At 57.3% G+C, this 19,867-nt stretch overlaps 1 protein-coding gene across 1 annotated transcript in view; it reads right to left on the bottom strand.

Annotated features, from left to right (window-relative positions):
* Positions 1-19,200, bottom strand: part of LOC113621130 (metallophosphoesterase domain-containing protein 1) — a 26,194-nt gene extending 6,994 nt beyond the window's left edge. Inside the window, exons 1-2 of the mRNA XM_027107899.1 lie at positions 18,981-19,200; positions 425-540 (exon numbers count right to left, since the gene is read on the bottom strand). Coding sequence (XP_026963700.1) covers positions 425-540; positions 18,981-19,138 — 274 coding nt within the window. The 5' untranslated portion in view covers positions 19,139-19,200. The remainder of the gene's footprint in view (positions 1-424; positions 541-18,980) is intronic.
* Between the last annotated feature and the right edge of the window lie 667 nt (positions 19,201-19,867).

Here is a 19,867-nt window from a genome sequence, read left to right as displayed (position 1 = left end):
CGGGGTGGGGCCGGGGGGGGGGGGGGGGTTGCACGGGATGGGGCCCGGTGAGAGTGACCTTGGTGGTATTCAGCCCCCAGGACTCAGGTCTGGAGTGTCAAGGGCCCAGCCTGCCTTTTGACCTCCCCGAGCTCCAAGGTACCACGTGTATAAAAGGGGCAGCTGATCTGACCTCACCACGCGGCTGTGAGGTGACACACCGAGCCCCCGGCACACAGTCGGTGCTCAGGAAATAAGAGCCACGACGGGGTGACCTGTCCCTGGTGCCCCAGCGAGCTGGACTCAGAACAGAGCCTGTCCGCAGCTCCCGTCGACAGGCCCAGCTCCGCCCCCGCTGCCAGCACCCACACCCCCTGCGTCCTCCCCCAGCAGGAGCAGGCGTGCGCGGGGCCGGCCAGCCGAGGCGGGGCTGGCTGAGTCTTACCCAGTGGCGGTCCGTGGGTTACCAGGACGTCTACGCCTTCGGGAATGAGGTTCCACTTCTCGAGCAGCGCTTGGCCTCGCGGGAGGTTAAAACCCCAGCCGTAAAACCAGGGCTGCCTGTGGGAGGAGAGCACGTGGGTCAGAGAGGGCCACCGAGAGTGGGGGCAATGACATGGCAGGAGAAGCAGGCCATAGTGCCAAACGGCCATCAGGGCTGGCCAGATGCCCAGAACCTTCCGTCCAGGGAAAGGTGTGGATTCACCTGGACTTGACCAGCCTTTTTCCTTTTTCTATGATGAACAAGTATTATCTATGTAATTTTTTTTTTTTTTTTTTTTTTGCGGTACGCGGGCCTCTCACTGTTGTGGCCTCTCCCGTTGCGGAGCACAGGCTCCGGACGCGCAGGCTCAGCAGCCATGGCTCACGGGCCCAGCCGCTCCACGGCATGTGGGATCTTCCAGGACCGGGGCATGAAACCCGTGTCCCCTGCATCGGCAGGTGGACTCTCGACCACTGAGCCACCAGGGGAGCCCTATCTATGTAATTTTTGAAAATGAAAGTGAAAAAGAAAATCAACTTCTGCCAAAGGGCTCTCTTGTTCCAAGCCCTTCTAGGGAAATTCAGAGAACATTCTCACCTGTCCCCATGGTGGGAGAATGCTCCTCCATCCATCCTCCTTCCTACATTTGGGGCAGGTGGAGCCCCACCCAAGAGAGAGTGGGTCCCAGGTGGAGATGCTCCTTCCCGCCTCTACCCAAAGCTCCCAGCAGGGGCTCCACCGGGCTGAGTCCACCCCCAACGTTAAGGTCAGGGCTGGGTGGACCGAGGCCATTTAACGGAATTCCTACCTGTCGCCCAACCCGGACCTAGACTGATCAGTGCAAGTCATTCCCCTCGATGGGTTCAACGGTGAGCATGTGACCTAGAACCTGCCAGTTGGAGGGAATTCCAGACGTTTCTTTCAGTGATGAGAGAAAAGAACACTGTCATCCCTGCATACAAACCACTGAGCTTCTTGCCTTGTGAGCTGTCAGTACCTGTTAAACTGTCCCAAAGGGAGATGGCTGGTGCACGTGACCCAGGGGAGCAGCTGGATCAAGTCGCACCTGACACCCACCATACCTCTGCACTTCTCCGTTACCTGGGCCAACAGAAAGCCATTTGAGTTGGGTTTTCATTTACAACAAAAGTATCCCAACTAAGAATTAGCCCTTAGGCCTAAGTCATTATAAGTTCCCCACATGAACCCAGCTCTTTAGCATTTACAAAGTCACCATCATCACCACCAACACCACCACCTTTACTATCATCACTGTGGTGGGTCAAATTGTGTCCCCCCTAAAATATATGTTGAAGTATCAACCCAGTACCTGTGAACGTGACCTTATTTAGAAATAGGGTCTTTGCAGATGGAATCAAGATGAGGTCATACCTGATTAGAGTGGGTTCTAATTCATGACTTGTGTCCTTATAAGAGGATCACGTGCAAACACAGACAGAGAGAGGAGAAGGCCACGTGACAATGGCCGTAGAGATTGGAGTGATGTGTCTACAAGCCAAGGAGCCCCAGGCTGCCAGCAACCACCAGAAGCTGGGAGAGTGGCGCGGAACAGATCCTCCCTTAGTCCCCGCAGCAAGAACTAACCTTGGTGACACGTTGATTTCAGACTTCCAGCCTCCAGAACTGCGACAGAATCAATTCCTGTCGTTTGAAGCCACACGGTTTGTGATAATTAGTTATGCGGCCCTAGGAAACTAATATAATCGCCATTACCACCATCACCTCCCCACCTGCCGCCCCAGGGACCTCCACACCTGCAGCAAGGTTGACAGACAGGTCTCTCTCTTTCTGTTTTATGGGTGAGGAGAGCGAGGTCCAGGGAGTAGAAACTAAAAATTGTCGCCGGCATTTCCCGCACACCTATTTTTTTTGCCAGGCGTCATCTAATTACATTATAGGGATAAGTTTATCTAACTGTCAAAAGAATCCTGTGAATTAAGGGCTGGGATTATTCCCATTTTTCAGATGAGGACCCAGGGGCTCAGAGAAGCGAGCTGGCTCAGGGATCTGGGCCCCGTGAGGCCAGGCACCTCACGTCCATTCGCTGACATACTCTGCACGAGTTGGTAGTGGGGCTGGCCTTTCACACTCAGAGCCTCTCGTGTGTCAGAGCTGCCACTAACATCCCTCTCATGGCCCAGGAGCTCCTCCGTGGGAGGCTGACACCCCTAGCTGTTGACCCAACGTCTCTACTGCGTTGGCAGCCACCCAATGCACCTCTGTGGAACCCTAGGGGTTCCATGGAACAGCATTTGAGAACCCCGCTTTAGTCCCTCCATGGCAGGTTCTGGACAGGAAGACTGAGGTTCAGCGAGAGGAAGGGAGGTGCCCAGGGTCACACAGTGGTCAGTGAAGAAGTCATTCTGGAACCCAGATCTGACCCTCTCTCCCAGCTGCCGTCAAGCCTGCAGCGCCAAATCCTGGAACGTGGGTTGTGAAGGAAGAGGGTGAGTGGCCATGCTGGTTGGTCATTTGGGGTCAAAGGTGCTTTCGCCACTTCAGACACCTGGGGGATCCCGTCCGCTGCCAGGCTTTGCTTGCCCGTGACCCACGCCTGGGACGCCGGGTCCCTCCTCTCCTCCTGCCTGCCCCTGACCCCACGCCACACATATCCTTCCAAGCCCTCTGTGCTCCATCTTCCTTCCCACCCCGAGTGACGGGCACCTGCCCGGGGAGGAGCAAATGTTTGTTTAACAAAAGGTGTTGAGTGACGGAGGGCTGGATGAATGAATGAAGTTGTTAACGGGATGTCGAACAGGACTCTTCCTGTTGCCTTGGAATCGCAGCCAAAACTTCAAAGCTGAACACGATCCCCAACGCTGGAATGAAAGCCCCCAGGTACACCCAGGGAAACGTACTGAAAATGAGCAGAATATGCCAGGCCGCCGTCTCCCCACGCCCCTACCAGCCTAAGTTTTGATCCTGAGGGAGACTCGTGGCTCCTGTCTTGTTCTTGTGGGGGGATGGGGTTCACCCACACCCAGCCATGAGTGGCTTCCAGGGGGACCACCTGTACAGGTGGGGGCCTGGGGATCTGTCCTCTGGGCCCGTGAGAGGAGAAACAGACAGTGAAGGGGCAGGCGCACAGGAGCTGTCTGCACCCCCAGGTTTGGGCTGTCCCAAGGGATCCCCACCCACAGGAAGTGCCCACCTAGTGACGAGACCAGGTGGCCGGGGCCGGGGAGGGCAACTGGGTGGGTGGCACTGGGCAGTCCCTCGGAAGCCGCCTACTCCCTCAGTCACACCCGACTCAGGCCTGCTTTTGCGCTTCCGCAGAAAGCTGAGGGTTCTCTCTGCAGAATGGGTCCACCTCTAACTACCTGTGTGACCTTGGGCAAGTGGCTTAACTTCTCTCTATGCCTCAATTACCCCATCTGTATAATGGGCATAATAACAATATCCTTTGCCTCAACAGGGCTTTGAAAGGATTAAATCAATTAATCCATGTAAAGTGCTTAAAACGGTGCCTGGTCCAATGCTTTGCCACTGCCCTCATCTCCATCACCATCATCATCCCCAACACCATCATCCCCAACATCGACACCGTCACCACCACCACCATCACCATCGTCATCTCCATCACCACCACCACTACCATCATAACCATTATTATCATCATTACCATCATCAATACCATCACCACTACCACCACCATCACCATCATCATCACCATCATTACTATGGACCCCTCCTGAAACCCACTCACGGAACCTGGATGAAAAACCTTTGGCCCAGGGCAGGGTTTTTCAAACTGCATTTTGAAGGGTCAAACAGCATTTTAAAAAAATAAAGGAAAAGGGGGAAATAAAGAATAGACAACATCAGAGTACATCATAGCACGGAAGGGATACTTCAGTTAAATATATTTATATTTAAATAGACACCCACATAAGGGTGCACTGAGTCACAATGTAAAAAAAACAAATGCTTTTCCTACCACGGTTCCTGGTCAAAAGCAGTTGGCAGCCCTAACATACTGAGCTCACAGCTCTGCAATTTCTGAAGCCCTCAGACCCTGGGCGTACTCAAAGCCCCACTTTGGCTAAGCCAGGGCGGGGTCCCTGCAGGGAAGGCTGCAGCAGCCTGGAAGCTGCTCATGACGCCAAGCCCACTAGTCCCCCCAGAAGCCCACAGCCTGTCAGCTCACAGCAAAAGGAGCAATGCCTTTCTGCTGCCTTCCAAACACAGCATCCATTTTTCAAAAACCTAATCAAATATTTACAAGAGGGGACAAGGCCTCATCAGCATGGAGAGGAGGCGTCTGTGAGCTCCCATGAGCCACAGCAAGGAGTGACTTTTTGGAAAAGACACTCTGTAACATATCAGAGACCCCACAGACCCCCAGGAGCTGACCCACACGAGCCCCTGCCTACGTCCCCCTCCAGTACTAACGAGCCTTCCTCTGGGGGTGGCGTTTCCCCATAGATATACCTCCGTGGTTCTTGGAAACACATCACCTCAAATCCTGGGAAGGTGGAATCCACCCTGCCCCCTGGGATGCCCGGAGGGGTTGCTCAAGGGCACGGAAGTTGGCATCAGACACTCTGGCTCTGCCCCTGGGCTGGACGCACCCAGACTCTTTCACCGTGTAAACTGGGATAAGGATGCCTATGGCCCCAGATCTTACCCCATGAGGGCAGGGGGTGCTTCTTGCTCGATGCTGTACCCCACCCATTGCCTGACACAGAGGGGAGGGAAAGAAAGTGGGTGGGAGGAGGTGTAAGGGAATGAAATTGCACCATCATCGCAAAAATGCCTCCAAATTCCCAGGAGCTCTGTCACTGGGAAAAGGGGATGTTCTGGCCTTTACTGAAATTTGTGGGGAGGAGGAAAAGTCAGGTCATGCATGGAAACGTCCAGAGGAGACATTTCTCAGGGCGGCCCGCAGGTGGGGAGGCCTTTCTCAGGGGTGGCCAAGAGCAGGGCCAGAGCAGCGGGAGAGACGGACTCTTCTGGGTGACCTCACTCCCCAGGGTCTGGAAAAGCCTTCGGCCACTCCTGCGTGACGTCCATCCAGGTTTGTGTCATGGGAATGGGAGCCTAAGGGATGGGGGGCACCAGCCCTTCCCGAGGGCGCAGTCGGCCCCAACGTCCCAGGCGTCCTGCGTTTGGTCACTTGACCCTCTCTCCTCGCCCAGCAGGGCCCTTTGGGGCCAGAGGTGAAGTGCGAGGCTGCTCGGGGTTCCAGACAGAGGTCAGGGCAGGCGGGGGCTCGCAGGGCCTGTCATCCAGGCAGCCCGGATCCAGCCCGGCCCCGAGCTCCCCACCCACCCTGGGGGCAGCCGTGGGCTGAGACCCACGAATGCCTGAGACGGTGGGCGCTGAGAGAGCCACGGTCCCCATCCCCAGTGCAGCTGGCGCCTGGACGCAGCCTCACTGCCCTGAGGGCCAGGAGCCCTGACGTCCACCCACCGTCCGGGACACATCACAGACCCCGAGGAGGTCGGATGGATCAGAATTCCGACAGAGCCGTGGCAGGCGGCTTTATGTCCTGAATTTCTGTCTTTCTGTTCTAAAGTAACCATTGGAATAATTTCCTTACAGAATGATAGTTGCCATGACAACCAGAGCAAATTTTCCTTTTCTGAAACAGATGTCTCATTTAGTTGAAAATTAGAATGTGAACAAACCCATGGGAAAAATGAATTCAAACTTTAACAGAGCGGTGAATACAATGTAATCTCTCAGAGGTTAACCCCTTAACAGCTTTTTTGTGCGCTTATGGTAACCTTCGAATCCAGTCTAATTAGGCCCGCTTAGCCAATATAAATGACCTCCTCATGGCCAATCATTAAACGGCTTCCCCCTGGAGCGTGAATTCCCGGTTCCCTAATGGCAGACGGGAGGGGGGCGATGCCTGTCTGTAGAAAACGGCTGAAACAGAGCCTCCCCTGCTCTGGGTTTTCCATCTCCCCAGGTAAGGCACACGCCCCGGGAAAGGGGGTGTACCAGGGGCCATTCAATCAGCCTGGAGTATGGCCACCCCATTTCCCAGGGATGGGGGTGGAGGAGGCCCAGGGTGTCCTGGGTAGAGCTGGGCCCAGTGGTGCACCCAGGCCAGGGCGCAACGCCTGAGGGCAGAGGCCAGGGGAGGGGGCCCCCTTGAGAGGCCGCCTGCCAAGGGGTCACCGAGGGGACACCCACACAGGCCTAGCTCCAAAGGCTCTCCACGAGCCTCCAAATCCTCACACCCACCCCGAGGGACGACTGCCATCACTGCTTCATTTTACAGATGCACAAACTGAGGTGCACAGAGGTACAGAGAACTGCCCAAGGTTACCCGGTAACCAAGTGGCACAGCCAGGGCTCCAACCCAGACAGCAGATTCCAGAGCCTGTGCCCTTGCTTCAGTCCCAGAGTGATGGCAACAGGACCAGGAATCCTGCCCACCTTCCTCAGCAAAGCCCACTTTCCCAGCCACTTTCACCCCTCTGCTCAGTTAATCCTCGGGACAAAGCTGTCAGGAGGCCCCCACTTTAGAGACGAGGAAATGATGGCACGGAGAAGTCATGGGTCTGAGGACACTCGGGAGGCCAGAGGGACCTGGACCAGGGTTCCTGGCTCCTGCACCCTGTGCCCAGTGGGCCGCTGACCCGAATGCCGCTGGGGCGGCTGGGCCCCAGGTTCTCCCTCTTCAGTGGCAGCTGCCTGCCTGTCCCTCTGAGCCTGGCTGCACTCTGGCTCCTGGTGCCCCACCTCTCATCCACCCTGTGACTCTTCTAGTCCAAAACCTTCCATGGCTCCCAATTACCTCCAGGACAAGCCCGAGCCTCATGGCCTGGCATGCGGAGGCCTTGGGCTCTGCCCCATTCCACCTTTCGGACCAGCCTATGCAGATTCCCCAGTGAGCTCACCACCCACCAGTCACGACAATCCTGTTTCCTGAACAAGGCCCAGCCTTTCCCCACCTCTGGGTTTTTGCTCATACTGTTTCAGCCATCTGAAATGCCCTTCCTAGCCTCTCCTCAGAGTCCATGACCCATTATTTGTTAAGGCCTGGCTCAAAGGCCACCTCTTCCAGGAAGCTTCCCCTGATCACCTCCATCCCCAAGCACAAGTGACCCTCCCTGCTCTAAGTGCCCTTATACAGGCTCCTTCAGGGCAGGCCGGGGTCAAATCATCCCTGAATCCATCCTGCCTAACTGATGGCTGGGCCCAGGTGGACCTCAGGGTGGGCTTGCACAAAGCGTGCCTGAATGAGTGAACTAATGAATGAATGATGGAATGAACTGACAGGTGCTCTACCTGGCAGGCAGGCAGGTGCGAAGAACTAAGCATTAACCCTCCCCTCCCCACACCCTCCCCAGGAGCCCTCCCCAGAGCCCCTGGCTGTCATGAAGCCCTGAGACCCACCACCAGCTCCACAACCAGAACCAGAACTCTCACCATCTGCTGAGCCTCCCATTCCCCCTCACCCTGCCACGACCTGCCTGGGGGAATCCTGTGCCCATTTCACTGATGAGGCCTCAGAGGTGATGCTCGCCTCCTCGGCTGCATCCCGACTCACCGCCCTTGGGGGACCTTCCCTGCCTCCCCAGGCAGCCCACTCCCTAGGTGAGGGCAGGGGCGGCTGCCCTACAGGTGGCAGGGAACAGCCTCTCACAGTGGCCCGCCCCATCCCCCCACCGACCAGGTGCTCTCCCACTTCCGCCTCTCCTTCTGCGGGGTGAAAGCTGCAGTGTGGGCGGGGCAGGGACCTCTCCCCACCAGCAGCCAGCCCGCCCCTGAGCTCTCAGACAAGCCTGACCAGGTCCACTCCCTCTCCGGCTGCAGACAGAGCACTCACCTTGACCCTCATCTGTTTGTTCTTCCTGCCCCAGCACCCCCTCCCCCAAAGGCCAGGCTTTCCGGGGCCACTTCCAGGGAGCCAAATACAGCCTCTGCCTTCTCTCAGAGACAGCCAACACTGAGAGCATCTCAGGTGAGGATGACACGTGGCACTGGCCCACGTGCGTCCTGGGACCCTCTCAGCGCTCCAGTGAGGCTGTGCTCCCATCTGCAACAGGGAAACCAAGGCTCAGCGTCGGTGACACGCCTGGGTCCCCCGAGCGAGCTCCTGCTGACTCCTCACCCCACAGGTGGCCCCCATTCCTGGGGACGTCCCGGTTCTGGTGGAGGCAGGTTTGCCTTACGCCTTCCCTGCATCTCCCGGGCTTGGGAGCCCAGCGGGAGTCTGGGGGAGACGCTGCCACAGCAGGGGAGCTGTGGCTGCCAGCGAGGGGGCAGGGCCAGGACGAGCAGCGACGTATCCCCAGGACTGTCAGTCACACACCTTGCCCCACACACACTTAGGGCAAGTCAGCAGCAAGACGAGTGGAACCAAAGAACGGGGTCCTTTGTCTTTCCTAATGAATTTCCCCCACCCTTCCGAGGCGCAGAATCACTCATCGTTTGTTTCGCTGGGACTCCTCTGCAGCTGGGAGAAGGCAGAGGACTCGGTGCAAACATTAATCTCATGTAGAAAAGTGCGCGCGTGTGTGCTGAGGGGCCTTCTAGAAAGAAAACAACAACGTGAAATCAAGGAAGATAAGGATGGGAAAGGAGCAGAAGAGAAATCCCGTGCGTGTGACAGAGGCTGAGTGTGAGAGAGGTGAGAAAAAGCGTGCGTGAGAGAGAGTATGGGTGCTCGTGTGTGCGTGTGTCGTGTGTGTGTGTGCGCGTGTACGGCATGCGTCTGCATGTGCGTGTGTGCACACGCTCGTGCAGGGATAGCACCGTGTGGGTCCAGACACGAGGAATTTCTTCCCTCCATCAAAATTTGTCAACTGCCAGTCGTGTGTTAAGGCTGATGAGTGTAATATCCGGCGGAGGGAGGAGAGGGAAGTGACCACTGGAGGAGGACACTGCTTGGTCCCTCGGGGACCCTCCCAAGCCTGTCGTGTCCCCGTCACAGGAGCAAACGAGGGGGCACCGAGGCTTGGGCAGGGCTCGCGGTCAGCAGGCTTCCCAGCTTGTCTTGAACAGATACAGACTGTTCCCAACTTGATCTGGGCTCTAGACGGGAAGGGAGGGAAGTACCGCTGAGGTTCTGTGATGCTCCGACCAGCACTCACGGGGCCAGGGATCTAGGCCCCCAAGGTCAGCCCCTTGTGGTTCTGCAGCCCAACAGGGGCTGCAGGAGGGACGGGGCCAGGGCCAGGCTGGGAAGCAGCAGCTGATGAGACAGGTCAAAGCCAGCCACCCCACCCCCCACCCCCGAGCTCCCCAACTCCACCCACCTGGGCGGGAACCTGGCACCAGCTCTGCCTACAGCTGAGATCTTGGACCAGTCGCTGGACCAACCCACGCCTCGCCTCACCTCTCTCCTCTGTAAGGCGGGGATGAAAACAGTCCTGCCTTGTCCTGCTGAGAGTGAAAGGCAGAGCAGGTGGGACCACTGCGCAGCGGTCTCATGGGAAGTTTGCTGAACGGGGGTTTCAGGTACTGAAGGGGAGGGAAAGCCTTGGCCTCTCTTGTCTGAACAGATCAAGGCCACGGTCTGTGCTGAAACCACCTAGAAACGCAGGATGAAATGTAAGTAAGCACAGTGCTGGATGCCCGGGGACTGCCAGCCTCTGAACCAGGGAACGTGGGTCTTCGTGGCCTTGAAGCAACAAGAGAGAAGGCCCCGGCGGTCAGCAGGGGCTGTGACCAGAAAGCTGGGTCCCCAGACGGCTTCGGGGAAAAAGCGGACCACGGGGAGGCCTCCACCAGAAGGAAGCTTCCCCTGGACCTCTGACCCAGGCTTCCCCAGGCCGTGAGCCCGTGGGCCCAGGAAGCTCTAATCCATGAACGGAGCAGAAGGGGGTCCCTGGCCAGGTGCACCCACAGATTGGGGTAGACATCCTCTCTGAGGGGCACCCCTAAACCTGGCTGCCCAGGATCCCCCAGATACAGCCTTGCAGAACTTGAGCGGGCAACCCCAAATTACGACACCCCAAACACCTCGGAGAATTACCAGAGAGACTGAAAAATGAGTATTTTTTTTAAGAGGTGAAAAAGATTTTCTTAATAGAAAGAGCAAAGGGTGAGGTGGCTGGAACTGAGCCCCAGGCCCACCCATTCCTCAAGCAGAGCCAGAAGGACAGAGGGTCCGGAGCCCAGTGCGGGACACAGCAGTCCGAACTGGGCTCACCGTGGTCTCCCATCAGCTTCTGGCGGTGGCGGGGACAGCGGGGGCAGCGCGGGCTGTCTCAGGCCCTGGCGCCGCCAGGATCCCGCTCCCCTGGCACCCCCTTGACCACATTACGGTGAAAGGCATTGAGAAGCAAGGGAAAAGCTAGGAGTTCGTTATTTCATCCTCTCTATTCTTTTTTCCCAAAAAGATGTATTTTATCAAGTCTTTTAAAAAGCATTTAATGGGCTTGCCTGGTGGCGCAGTGGCTGAGAGTCCGCCTGCCGATGCCGGGGACGCGGGTTCGTGCCCCGGTCCGGGAGGATCCCACGTGCCGCGGAGCGGCTGGGCCCGTGAGCCATGGCCGCTGAGCCTGCGCGTCCGGAGCCTGCGCTCCGCAACGGGAGAGGCCACAGCAGTGAGAGGCCCGCGTACCGCGAAAAAAAATAATAAATAAATAAAAATAATAAAAAGCATTTGGTTTTAGCGCCTCTCCGTCTGCCGCTCTGGGCGGGGCCTCCATCCTTCCATCCCGACCCGTCTGGGCTGTTACTGTGGGACCTTAAGCCAGTCGCTTCATTTCGTGGGTCTCAGTCTTTTCAGCTATACAATGGGGACAAGGGTCAAACCTCACTCATGGTCGTGAGGAATTCAAGCAGCTGGAGCAGCTAGAAGTTCAGAGCCTTTGGGTCAGCAGTGAGAAGAGTAACTGTGCTGCTGCTACTGTCACATCAAGAAGCAGAGCCCCAGCACCTTCAGGGCACAGAGTTTAAATTCCCAGGCTGCTCAGTTCCTGCCTTCTCCTCGCACCCACCCCCCGCAGCGGGCCTGCTCTGTGCACACCGGGAAGCGGAGGGAAGGCCGTCAAAGGCTCACGCTAGAACCCACAGCCAGCCTTGTCCAGGGGCCACCCTCTCTGTGCCCGCAGCCCCTGCAGGCTGTACGTACACAACCTCCTCCAGCCCCCTCTCTGGGCAGTCGAGGCAGTAGCTGGAGAGGTTTGGGGGTAGGTGGGACCACCGTGTGTCGAATGCCTGTGTGCCAAACCTCTCCGAATCCTAAGAACAGCCCCACGAGGGGACTGTCCCGTTGTCATTTCACAGAAGCCGAGATCCTGACCTGAGGTCCCTCGGCTGGGCCCAGCACATCCTGGCTGTTTGGAGAGAGCTGGTCCCTGAGGCTCCGGCTGCCCGCCTGGCCCTGCCCTGCCCGGAGGCAGCCAGGCCTCCTAGCTGAGGTTCAGGCTCCGCGCCCAGACGCCCAGCAGCGGCCCGGCCACCACTTCTCAAAGTTTCCTGTCTCAGCAGGTTTAGATGTCTTCTTTCAAAATACCAGAAGTAATTAGACCAGATGGACTAGCTGTGTGCCAACTTCACTCCCTCCCTCACTCCTTAAAAGAAAAAAAAAAAAATCAAGGCCGTTTTCAGTTAAATGAGAACAAAAAATGCATCCAAAACCCATAAATGAATACGGTATGTATACGGAATTTTTTTTTAACACTTAGGATTTTGTAACAGCTGAGTTCTTCCTCTTCTTCTGAGGATGGTTCCCGCCCCCTTCCTCTAAGCTGCTCTCGGCGAAGGCTCAGCACCGAGTCTGCATCTGAGGGGCCCAGAGATGACTTCCAGAAAGTCACGGTGCCCCGGGAGGGTGGCGGTGCAAGCAGGCGGCTCTAGTGAGCCCTCCATCCCTCCCATGCCGGACTGGACCGGGGAAGTGGTGATGCAGCCTGCCCTGGAGTCAGGTCCCTGCTCTCCTGGAGCCTCAACTGTTCTAGTTGGGAAAAGAGACATGAAAGAAATGGGTTGCTGGAGTAGTTAAGACAGTGTGGCCCTGGAGCTAGGTGGGCTGAAGGAGCAGGCGATAGCCCAGACACAGCCCCCGTGTGCCAGGCAAGGAGGGTAACAGAGCAGCCAGGAAGGATGAGCTCCATATTTGGTGCCAGGCCAAGTGGAAAATCCCAAAACGGGATCCCTACCTCACACCATCAATGCGATCACTGCCAGTGGACCCAACACCTAAGCATATTGATAAAAGGCAACACAGCGAAGATGTGGGAAGATAATAAGGAAACATCTTCATGACTTCAGGGGCGGGATTTCTTAAATAGGACACAAAAAGCACTTACTGCAAAGAAAAACAGTGACGCATCTGACTCCACCAAAATTACGAACTTTGAGTCAGCTGAAGGCACCCTGAAGAGAGGGAAGAGGCCGGTCACGGGGGAGGAAAAGCCACGTTACACGTTACATGTGATGAAGGGCTTGCGTTCAGAATACATAAGGAATCTCTACTAACCAATACGGAAAGGGCAGACAACCCAATCATCTTTTAAAGGGGCAAAAGACCTGAGCCCTTCCCAAGTGGCCAAGATTCTCAAGCTCGCGGGTCGTCAAGGGAATGCAAATGAAAACCACCTTGAAATACCAGCACGGCCACCAGATGGGTACGATCTGCAAGGCCCACAATACCAAGTCCCGGCAAGGAGGTGAGGCAGGGCACTGCTGACAGGGGAAAAACTGGCTTCACCCCTGCCAAAGAGCTGTACAGTGTATGAGCTGACCACTCCGTCCCTGGGTGTGTGTGTGTGTGTGTGTGTGTGTCCACATGCACGCACATTCAGGACTGAATCTCTATGTGCACTGAGAGGCGTGTGGAATGTTCACAGCAATATTATTTATAATGGGCCCAAAGCAAGGGTGGTGGGAACTGGTTAGAACGAACTGGTTAGAACTGGTTAGAACTGGTTAGAACGATAAATAAATCGTGATATATTCATACGATGAAATCCTACACAGCACTGAGAAGAGAACCAATCACAACTGCACACGACGACATGGAAGAATCTTAAACATATATAATATCGAGTGAAAAAAAGCAGTCCTGGAATGACACATGAGTCCATTTTTATAAAGTTCGAAAAACAGGCAGAGCCCAACTGTCTCAGGATACGGGTGGCCAGACGAAACACAACATGCCCCGTTAAATTTGAACCTCAGACAAACAGCACAATTCTTTTAGTGTACGTACATTTAAAATATTGCATAGGACATATTCATATTACAAAATTATTCTCTCTCTGCCTCTGACCATCCTGCAAAATGGGATTGGTGATGGTGCCCTGTCACGGGGGACACAGCCAGGCCGGACCCATTCTTGGGACTCCAGAGCCCTGCAGGGGGCCAGGCACCTGGCGGCCACTGTGTGCCTCCGAGTGTGTGTCTCACAAGAAGTGGAACCGTTCAAATCTGACCCACCAGTCTCCCAAGCAGAGCATCCCCTGGCGGTAACACTTAGGTAACATGGCGACCGTGAGTTTGCTGTCTGCTTCCTCCTCCGAGCTTGCTTTGGTGAGTCCTCGATATCAAGGCCAACCTCGTCCCAAGTCTAGCGCCAAAAGGGCTTCTCTGAGAGCCCTGGTCTCCACCCCAGCGGCTCCCCAGGCCCATGCATCCCTCTGCTTACAGGGGGTCATCAGCCTCAGGCAGAGAAACAGTGGCCCTCTGCACGGGGGAGGAGCCGGGAGGACACCAGGCCCAGCCACAGTGTATCTCTGCTTGCATGCCCCTTGTAACGGGCAGCTCACCACTCAGTAAGGCCCCACTGCCTCTCCTCTGGGCTCCTGCCTGTGGGACTGTCTTCCCACACTGCTGAGAACCTGCCTTCTGTGTCCCCGCTCTGCCTTGTAGGACGACACAGAACAGGTCTGCCCCCAGCGCGGGTCAGCTTTGCCCACATGCCCCAGGTACCACTGATACTAGGTTACTTACGGCTACTGGTTTATCTGATCCCTGATCCCCGCCTGCTGGTGTTACGATGCTGCGAAAGTCGCCTGTATTCCACGTGTTAGTCAATATGTTAAGGGCACGGGAAAAAGAAAACGAAAACCCTGAACATCTGAATTTAATAATAATCGCTACCAGCTTTGCTGTCCATCCCGTCCTAACAAGCTGCCATACGCCCAGGCGCCTGGGGCTGAGCTCGCCCAGCCTAAACCTCGACAGACAGTGGGGACTCCCCGAGCCAGGCAGAGTTGGCAGCCAGGCCACGAGGTTCTTTGGCCAGGAATACCTTCCTGGGGACTGATAAGTGCCACTTCCCCAGCGTGGCTTCACCTGACGACACCACAGAGAGGACCCTGGTGCCCCCTTGCCCAGATGGAAGACAGAGGCTCAGAGAGACGTGACTTGCCGAGGTCAGATGTGAAGTGAGAGTCAGGGCGGTGGGGACGTCCCTGGTGTGTCTGGGTCCAGGGCACAAGCGTGACTGAAAGTCAGCTCTGCACACACGAGCACTGTGCCCCTTCCAGGCCTTGGGTGTGATGTACCAGGTCCCCACGGGCTGAGGACGCAGGGCTACAGGAGCTGCGACTCACTGAGCGCTGGGAGACCAGGGTGAGGCCACCACCCACCGTGGCAGCCGCCAGCCCGGCCTGATGACCCAGCCTCTGGCCTCCGCTCTCTCACGGAGACCCTGGAAGCCACACTCCGCCCCCAGCACATCCACAGCCCTCTGCGCCTCCTGCGCCTTGCCGGGACTGTTTCCTCGGCCTGGAACACCCTTCCCAGCTCCCAGAGCTGCTTGTATCTCTCGCTCTCCTGTGGGGAGACTTCCCCGACCCCAGCTCCCAGAGCTGCTCCTCCGTGGCTCTCGTTGAACCAAGGAATTGGTGGCTGACGTGTCCCCCACGAGGGTAAAGACCCCGCAAAGACAGGAGCTGCGTCTGTCTGGCCCATGGCACGTCCCCGGAGTGGCCATGGGACAAATGCTTGATCAATGAATTAACCAACCCATGGGAGGCCATGAGAACATCATTTTGATCCCCGGGTCTCAATGGGCCAACAGGGCCGATGTGCACCCTGAGGCTATTCAGAGGACCAAGGGACACATGAAGAGCACGTTGCTCCACGCCTGGCGCACAGTAGGCGCTCATAACAGGGCGTCCATCTTGGATCAGACTGAGAGTCCGGAGAACCACCCACTGTGTGGCCCTGGGCAAGCCACGACCTCACCGGGGCCTCTACTTACCCTCCTGTAAAAGGAGGGGATTGCAGGCCTGGTCCTACCCTAGGGGCTGTTGAGGTATCAGCGGGAACAGAGCTCTCTCTGTCCTGGTCTCCACCCCAGCGGCTTCCCAGTAATAATAACCACAACCAACCTCCAAGGCCACACTCTGGGCCTGGCCTTCATCTGGATGGGCCCACGCAGCCCTCACAACCCCCCTATAGGGTTGGCAGTACCATTTCCCTGTATAGAGGGACCAGAAAAGGCTAGGCACTTGCCCAGAGTCACACAGCTAAGAGGTGGTGTTACCCCAATCTGAACAACCCTTCCCTTACCACCCAACCTCCTAGCCGCTACAGTTGCTGAGATTCCGGGGGCCTGGTGGCAGGGGCCCACCCTCCCAGGCATGCAGGTCCCAGGGGGGAAGGTGGCAGAAGGAACTCAGGATTAGTGCCATGGTGGCATGGAAGCAGGTGCAGGCAACTGGCTCACACACGGGGAAATTTAGTGAAACTTCCCCAGCACATGACACCACCTGCTCCCAGCCCCAGACGGGGCCTAAAGGAACCCAGGGTTGCTGCACGGAATGCCAGCTCACAGCCTGCACCTCAGAATGCAGACGAGGTGCCGTCTAGCTCTCGGCGTTAAGGGCCGCGAACCAACAGCCCAAGAAGAGTGCGGCAGGGTCCGGCACATCACAGGGGCTCCGAAATATGGCTCCTCCCTTGCCTCTTCCGCCTATGGAAACCCCACACCTCCTTCAAATACCCCCTCCAACAGGGAGCCCTCCTGGATCTCACCAAGCCCTCCTGGGGTCCCTTCTCTGTGTAGCAGCCTGGTGGTGCTGGGCCCGCCACGGCATGGGGTCGGGGGTGTGCGTCCAGCTGGGACGAAGGTAAGGGTCAAGGAGAAGATAGGCACTCCTCTCACTCAGGCCCCGGGGGGCCTGCAACCAAAAGGTCCAGAACTGCCCGTGCTGGAGCCACAGAAGTCAAAGCAGAGACCACAGGCAGCTCGAGCACAGAGCAGCTGGGCTCCAGCAAGGCTGACAGCGGCCTCACTCAGGCCTCAGCAGCAGCAGCTCTTGGCCTGCAGCTGGCATAGGGGACCACAGGGCTGGCCTGACATCCCGGCCAGGAGCCTGGGGAGCTGGCCGTCAAAGGGGTTCTTCGGGGCCCAGCTGTGGGGCTGCACAGAGCTGCTCTGGGTGGGGTGGGAAGGACACTGAGTGACACCTGCCGGCTCCCACCCCCTGCTGTCCTCCATCCCACGTCTGGGTCCCGGGCAAGGCTGTGATGGAAGGGGGCTCCACATAGCAAATAACAAGAATGATGTCTCCATTCGCGGAAAGCCTGGTGCAGCCACTGGGCTCAGCTGAACCCTCCTGACATCTTTGCACCCACCCCCTGCAGGAGGTGCCCCATCACTCCCATTGTGCAGAGGAGGAAACGGAGGCACCGAGAGGTTAAGTGACTCACCCAGGGTCACACAGCCCATAAGAGGTGAGGTCAAGAGCTGAGCCCAGGCAGTTTGGTTCCAAAGCCGTGCTGTTAACTTCTAAGCAATCTAACTTTAAACAAAATGTTGTGTGTATGGGTGTGGGTGTGTGTGGGTATGTGGGTGTGTGTGGGTATGTATGTGGGTGTGCAGGGGAGACAGGGTGTTGGAAACCACTGGGCAAAGAGATCCAGTCCAGATTCCCCGGTCTGGCACCTGACCCTCCTGACCCTCTAGCCTCATCTCCCACCGCCCCACCCCTCCCATCTTGCTCAGCTCACCTCCACGCCTTTGCTCACGCTGGTTCCTCCTTGGACAATGACCTCCTTCTGGATTTTTGCCTAACAGACTTCCCCTCCAGGTCTGGGCTCTCATGGCCTGCCAGGCAGACTCGGCCATCTGCTCCCCTCTCCTGGCCTTGGCCCCGAGCTCATCACATCCCTGAGGGTCCCCCACCCCAGTCCTTGTCAGGACCTCACAGGCCGCCGGGAGGGTTTGTGGAGACCCTGTGCACGGCGAGGACCAGGGAGATGACAGCAGGCATCTCCTGGGGCTCAAGGAAGGCAGGACAGCCCAGCATCTCCCCTCTGCCCCATGAGGAGGCCTTGGGCGGATGGGGCCATGGCCTAAACCCCTCACAGCCTCTAGCCAGCAGGTGGTCACCATGTGGTATCAGCCAGGGCCGCCCCAGGGCTCCCCAGCCACACTGTGTCAGCAGCCGCTCTCCCTGAAGTCCCTGCACCCGGACAGGCCCCAGGTCCCCCCAGATCGCCCGTCAGCCTCCCTACGTGTGCTGCTCTGGGTGATGGTGCAGCCTCAGGCCCTGTTACCCCTCCACGCCTGTGAATGCCCTTCTCTTCCCTTGTGGCTCAGGTCACCCCACCCCCTCCAGGGAGCCTTCCGGAATCAAACCACTCTTTCAAGCACGTGAGGTCTCTCCTTCCTGTGTAGGGTGTCCTCCTCACCCTGCCAGCACTTGGCACCCTGTGGCCACTGCCAGCTGGGCCTCTAAGGGCCAGGTGGTCTATCCAACTACAGGACGGGGACGATATATCAGTCCTCACAAGGCTGAGCAAGGAGTAGAGACAATCCTTGTGGAGATTTAAGCCCAGGGCCCAGCTTACTGTAACCGTTCAGGAATGTTCTGCTGCCACCATCACCATCATCACGATCTTAATCACCATCATCACCATCGTCACGGGGGTTGCTATGGACACACCGACCACCACGCAGACCCATCATGACCTGTTCTCACCTTGATCCCTACTTAGCCAGGTGAGCCTAGGGATGAGGTCTGATTGCTCTGTGTCCCCAGCAGGGAACAAAGGTTTGATGTATACTTGTGATTTAAACAGCTGCCGTCCCCAATACAGTAAAGCAGGCCTTTGGTCTTCCAGGGAAATTCCGACGGCCTCTCCTAACCTGGCTAATCAATCATCACCCCCCCACCTGTGCATCGTCTGTGTGTGTCAGAGGGACAGACAACAGGGACATTCCTAGCACGTGGAATAATGATTAAAAGCAAGGATTCTGGAACCAAACTGCCTGGGTTTAATCTCAGCTCTGCCCATTCCTACCTGTGTGACCTTCAGCCAGGCCCTTACCCTCTCTGTGCCTCAGTTTCCTCACCTGGAAAATGGGGATACTAATAGTACGTGTCCATACGTGAGACAGTATAGCATATATAATTATTCGCAAGATATGGGGAAACCAAGGCTCAGAGAGTGGCAGCGACCTGCCTAGGGTCACACAGCATGAGGGGAGAGCTGGCCCCGGGTCTCTCTGCGGCCTCTCCCAGCCCCTCTTCCCTCCATGCACTCAGCCTCACCTCCTCCATCCCCCCACCCCAGCACGGCTTCACGGTCGCCAGTGGTCGGAACGGCGCCCACCAGGCACACTCACCACGGGGAGCCGTAGATGCGGAAGCCCCGCACGGTGACCTCCGAGTCCTGCAGGTAGATGCAGTTGGTCAGCAGCGACTGCACGTTCTCGTAGTTCTCCGGCTTCAGCTTCGACACGGACGGGAAGTAGTAGAAGTCCTGCTTGATGAGGTCGGCCATGAACTCCTGGTCGAAGGTCAGCTCGTGGTTGCCTGCGATCACGATCTTGTACTCGTAGGGCAGGCTGCCTGCAGAGCCGACACACACAGACACACGGCGCCCCGCTGTTGGCTTCCGGAGGCCACAGTGCCGGGGGCAGGGGGCAGGCAAGAGCCCCTGGACCCCCTGGCAGAGCTGACCCTCGCTGCCGACAGGTGCCTTCTGATCGGAGGCGGCGGCAGCAGCCTGGTCACCATCCCTGTGGCCTCCCTGCCCCCGCTGCTGCTGGCTGACAGGCCGCCTGCCCCCCAGACCAGCGGGACGGGGCTGGACTGTTTCCTGCAGGGCCTCTGAGCTGCAGTGGACCCGGGCTCATCCTCAGGACTCCCCCACCCCCGTTTCTTCTGTCCGGGCCACTTTTCCACCGGAAGGAGACCCTGCCCTGGGCCCCCAGGCCTGCCTCGCCAGCCTCAATGTCTCAGGCCCCCTCCACCTGGGGGTCTGACTTGTTAGTTTCCACATTAACAGGGACTGCAAGTTCTTTGCAGAGCCCAGGTCAACCCTTTGGAGACCCTACGCTCGGGAAAGATTACACTGCCCATCCCCACCCCTACTGCCATGGAATTCAAAGTCAAAACACGGTCTAAGTGGGTCCGTGTATAACATACACTGAGCTAACACTAGGGTCCTTCCAGCTGTGCGCTCTGCAAATTCCACGCGGTTCCTCGACGCCGTGCTTCTTCCCCTTGC

Source organism: Aethalodelphis obliquidens, unplaced genomic scaffold (assembly GCF_003676395.1).
Source record: "Aethalodelphis obliquidens isolate GAN/ISIS:26980383/991018 unplaced genomic scaffold, ASM367639v1 scaffold8, whole genome shotgun sequence".
NCBI classification, from domain to species: domain Eukaryota; kingdom Metazoa; phylum Chordata; class Mammalia; order Artiodactyla; family Delphinidae; genus Aethalodelphis; species Aethalodelphis obliquidens.
Note: the sequence above shows the minus strand (reverse complement) of the source record. Positions and strands in the feature narration are given on the sequence as shown.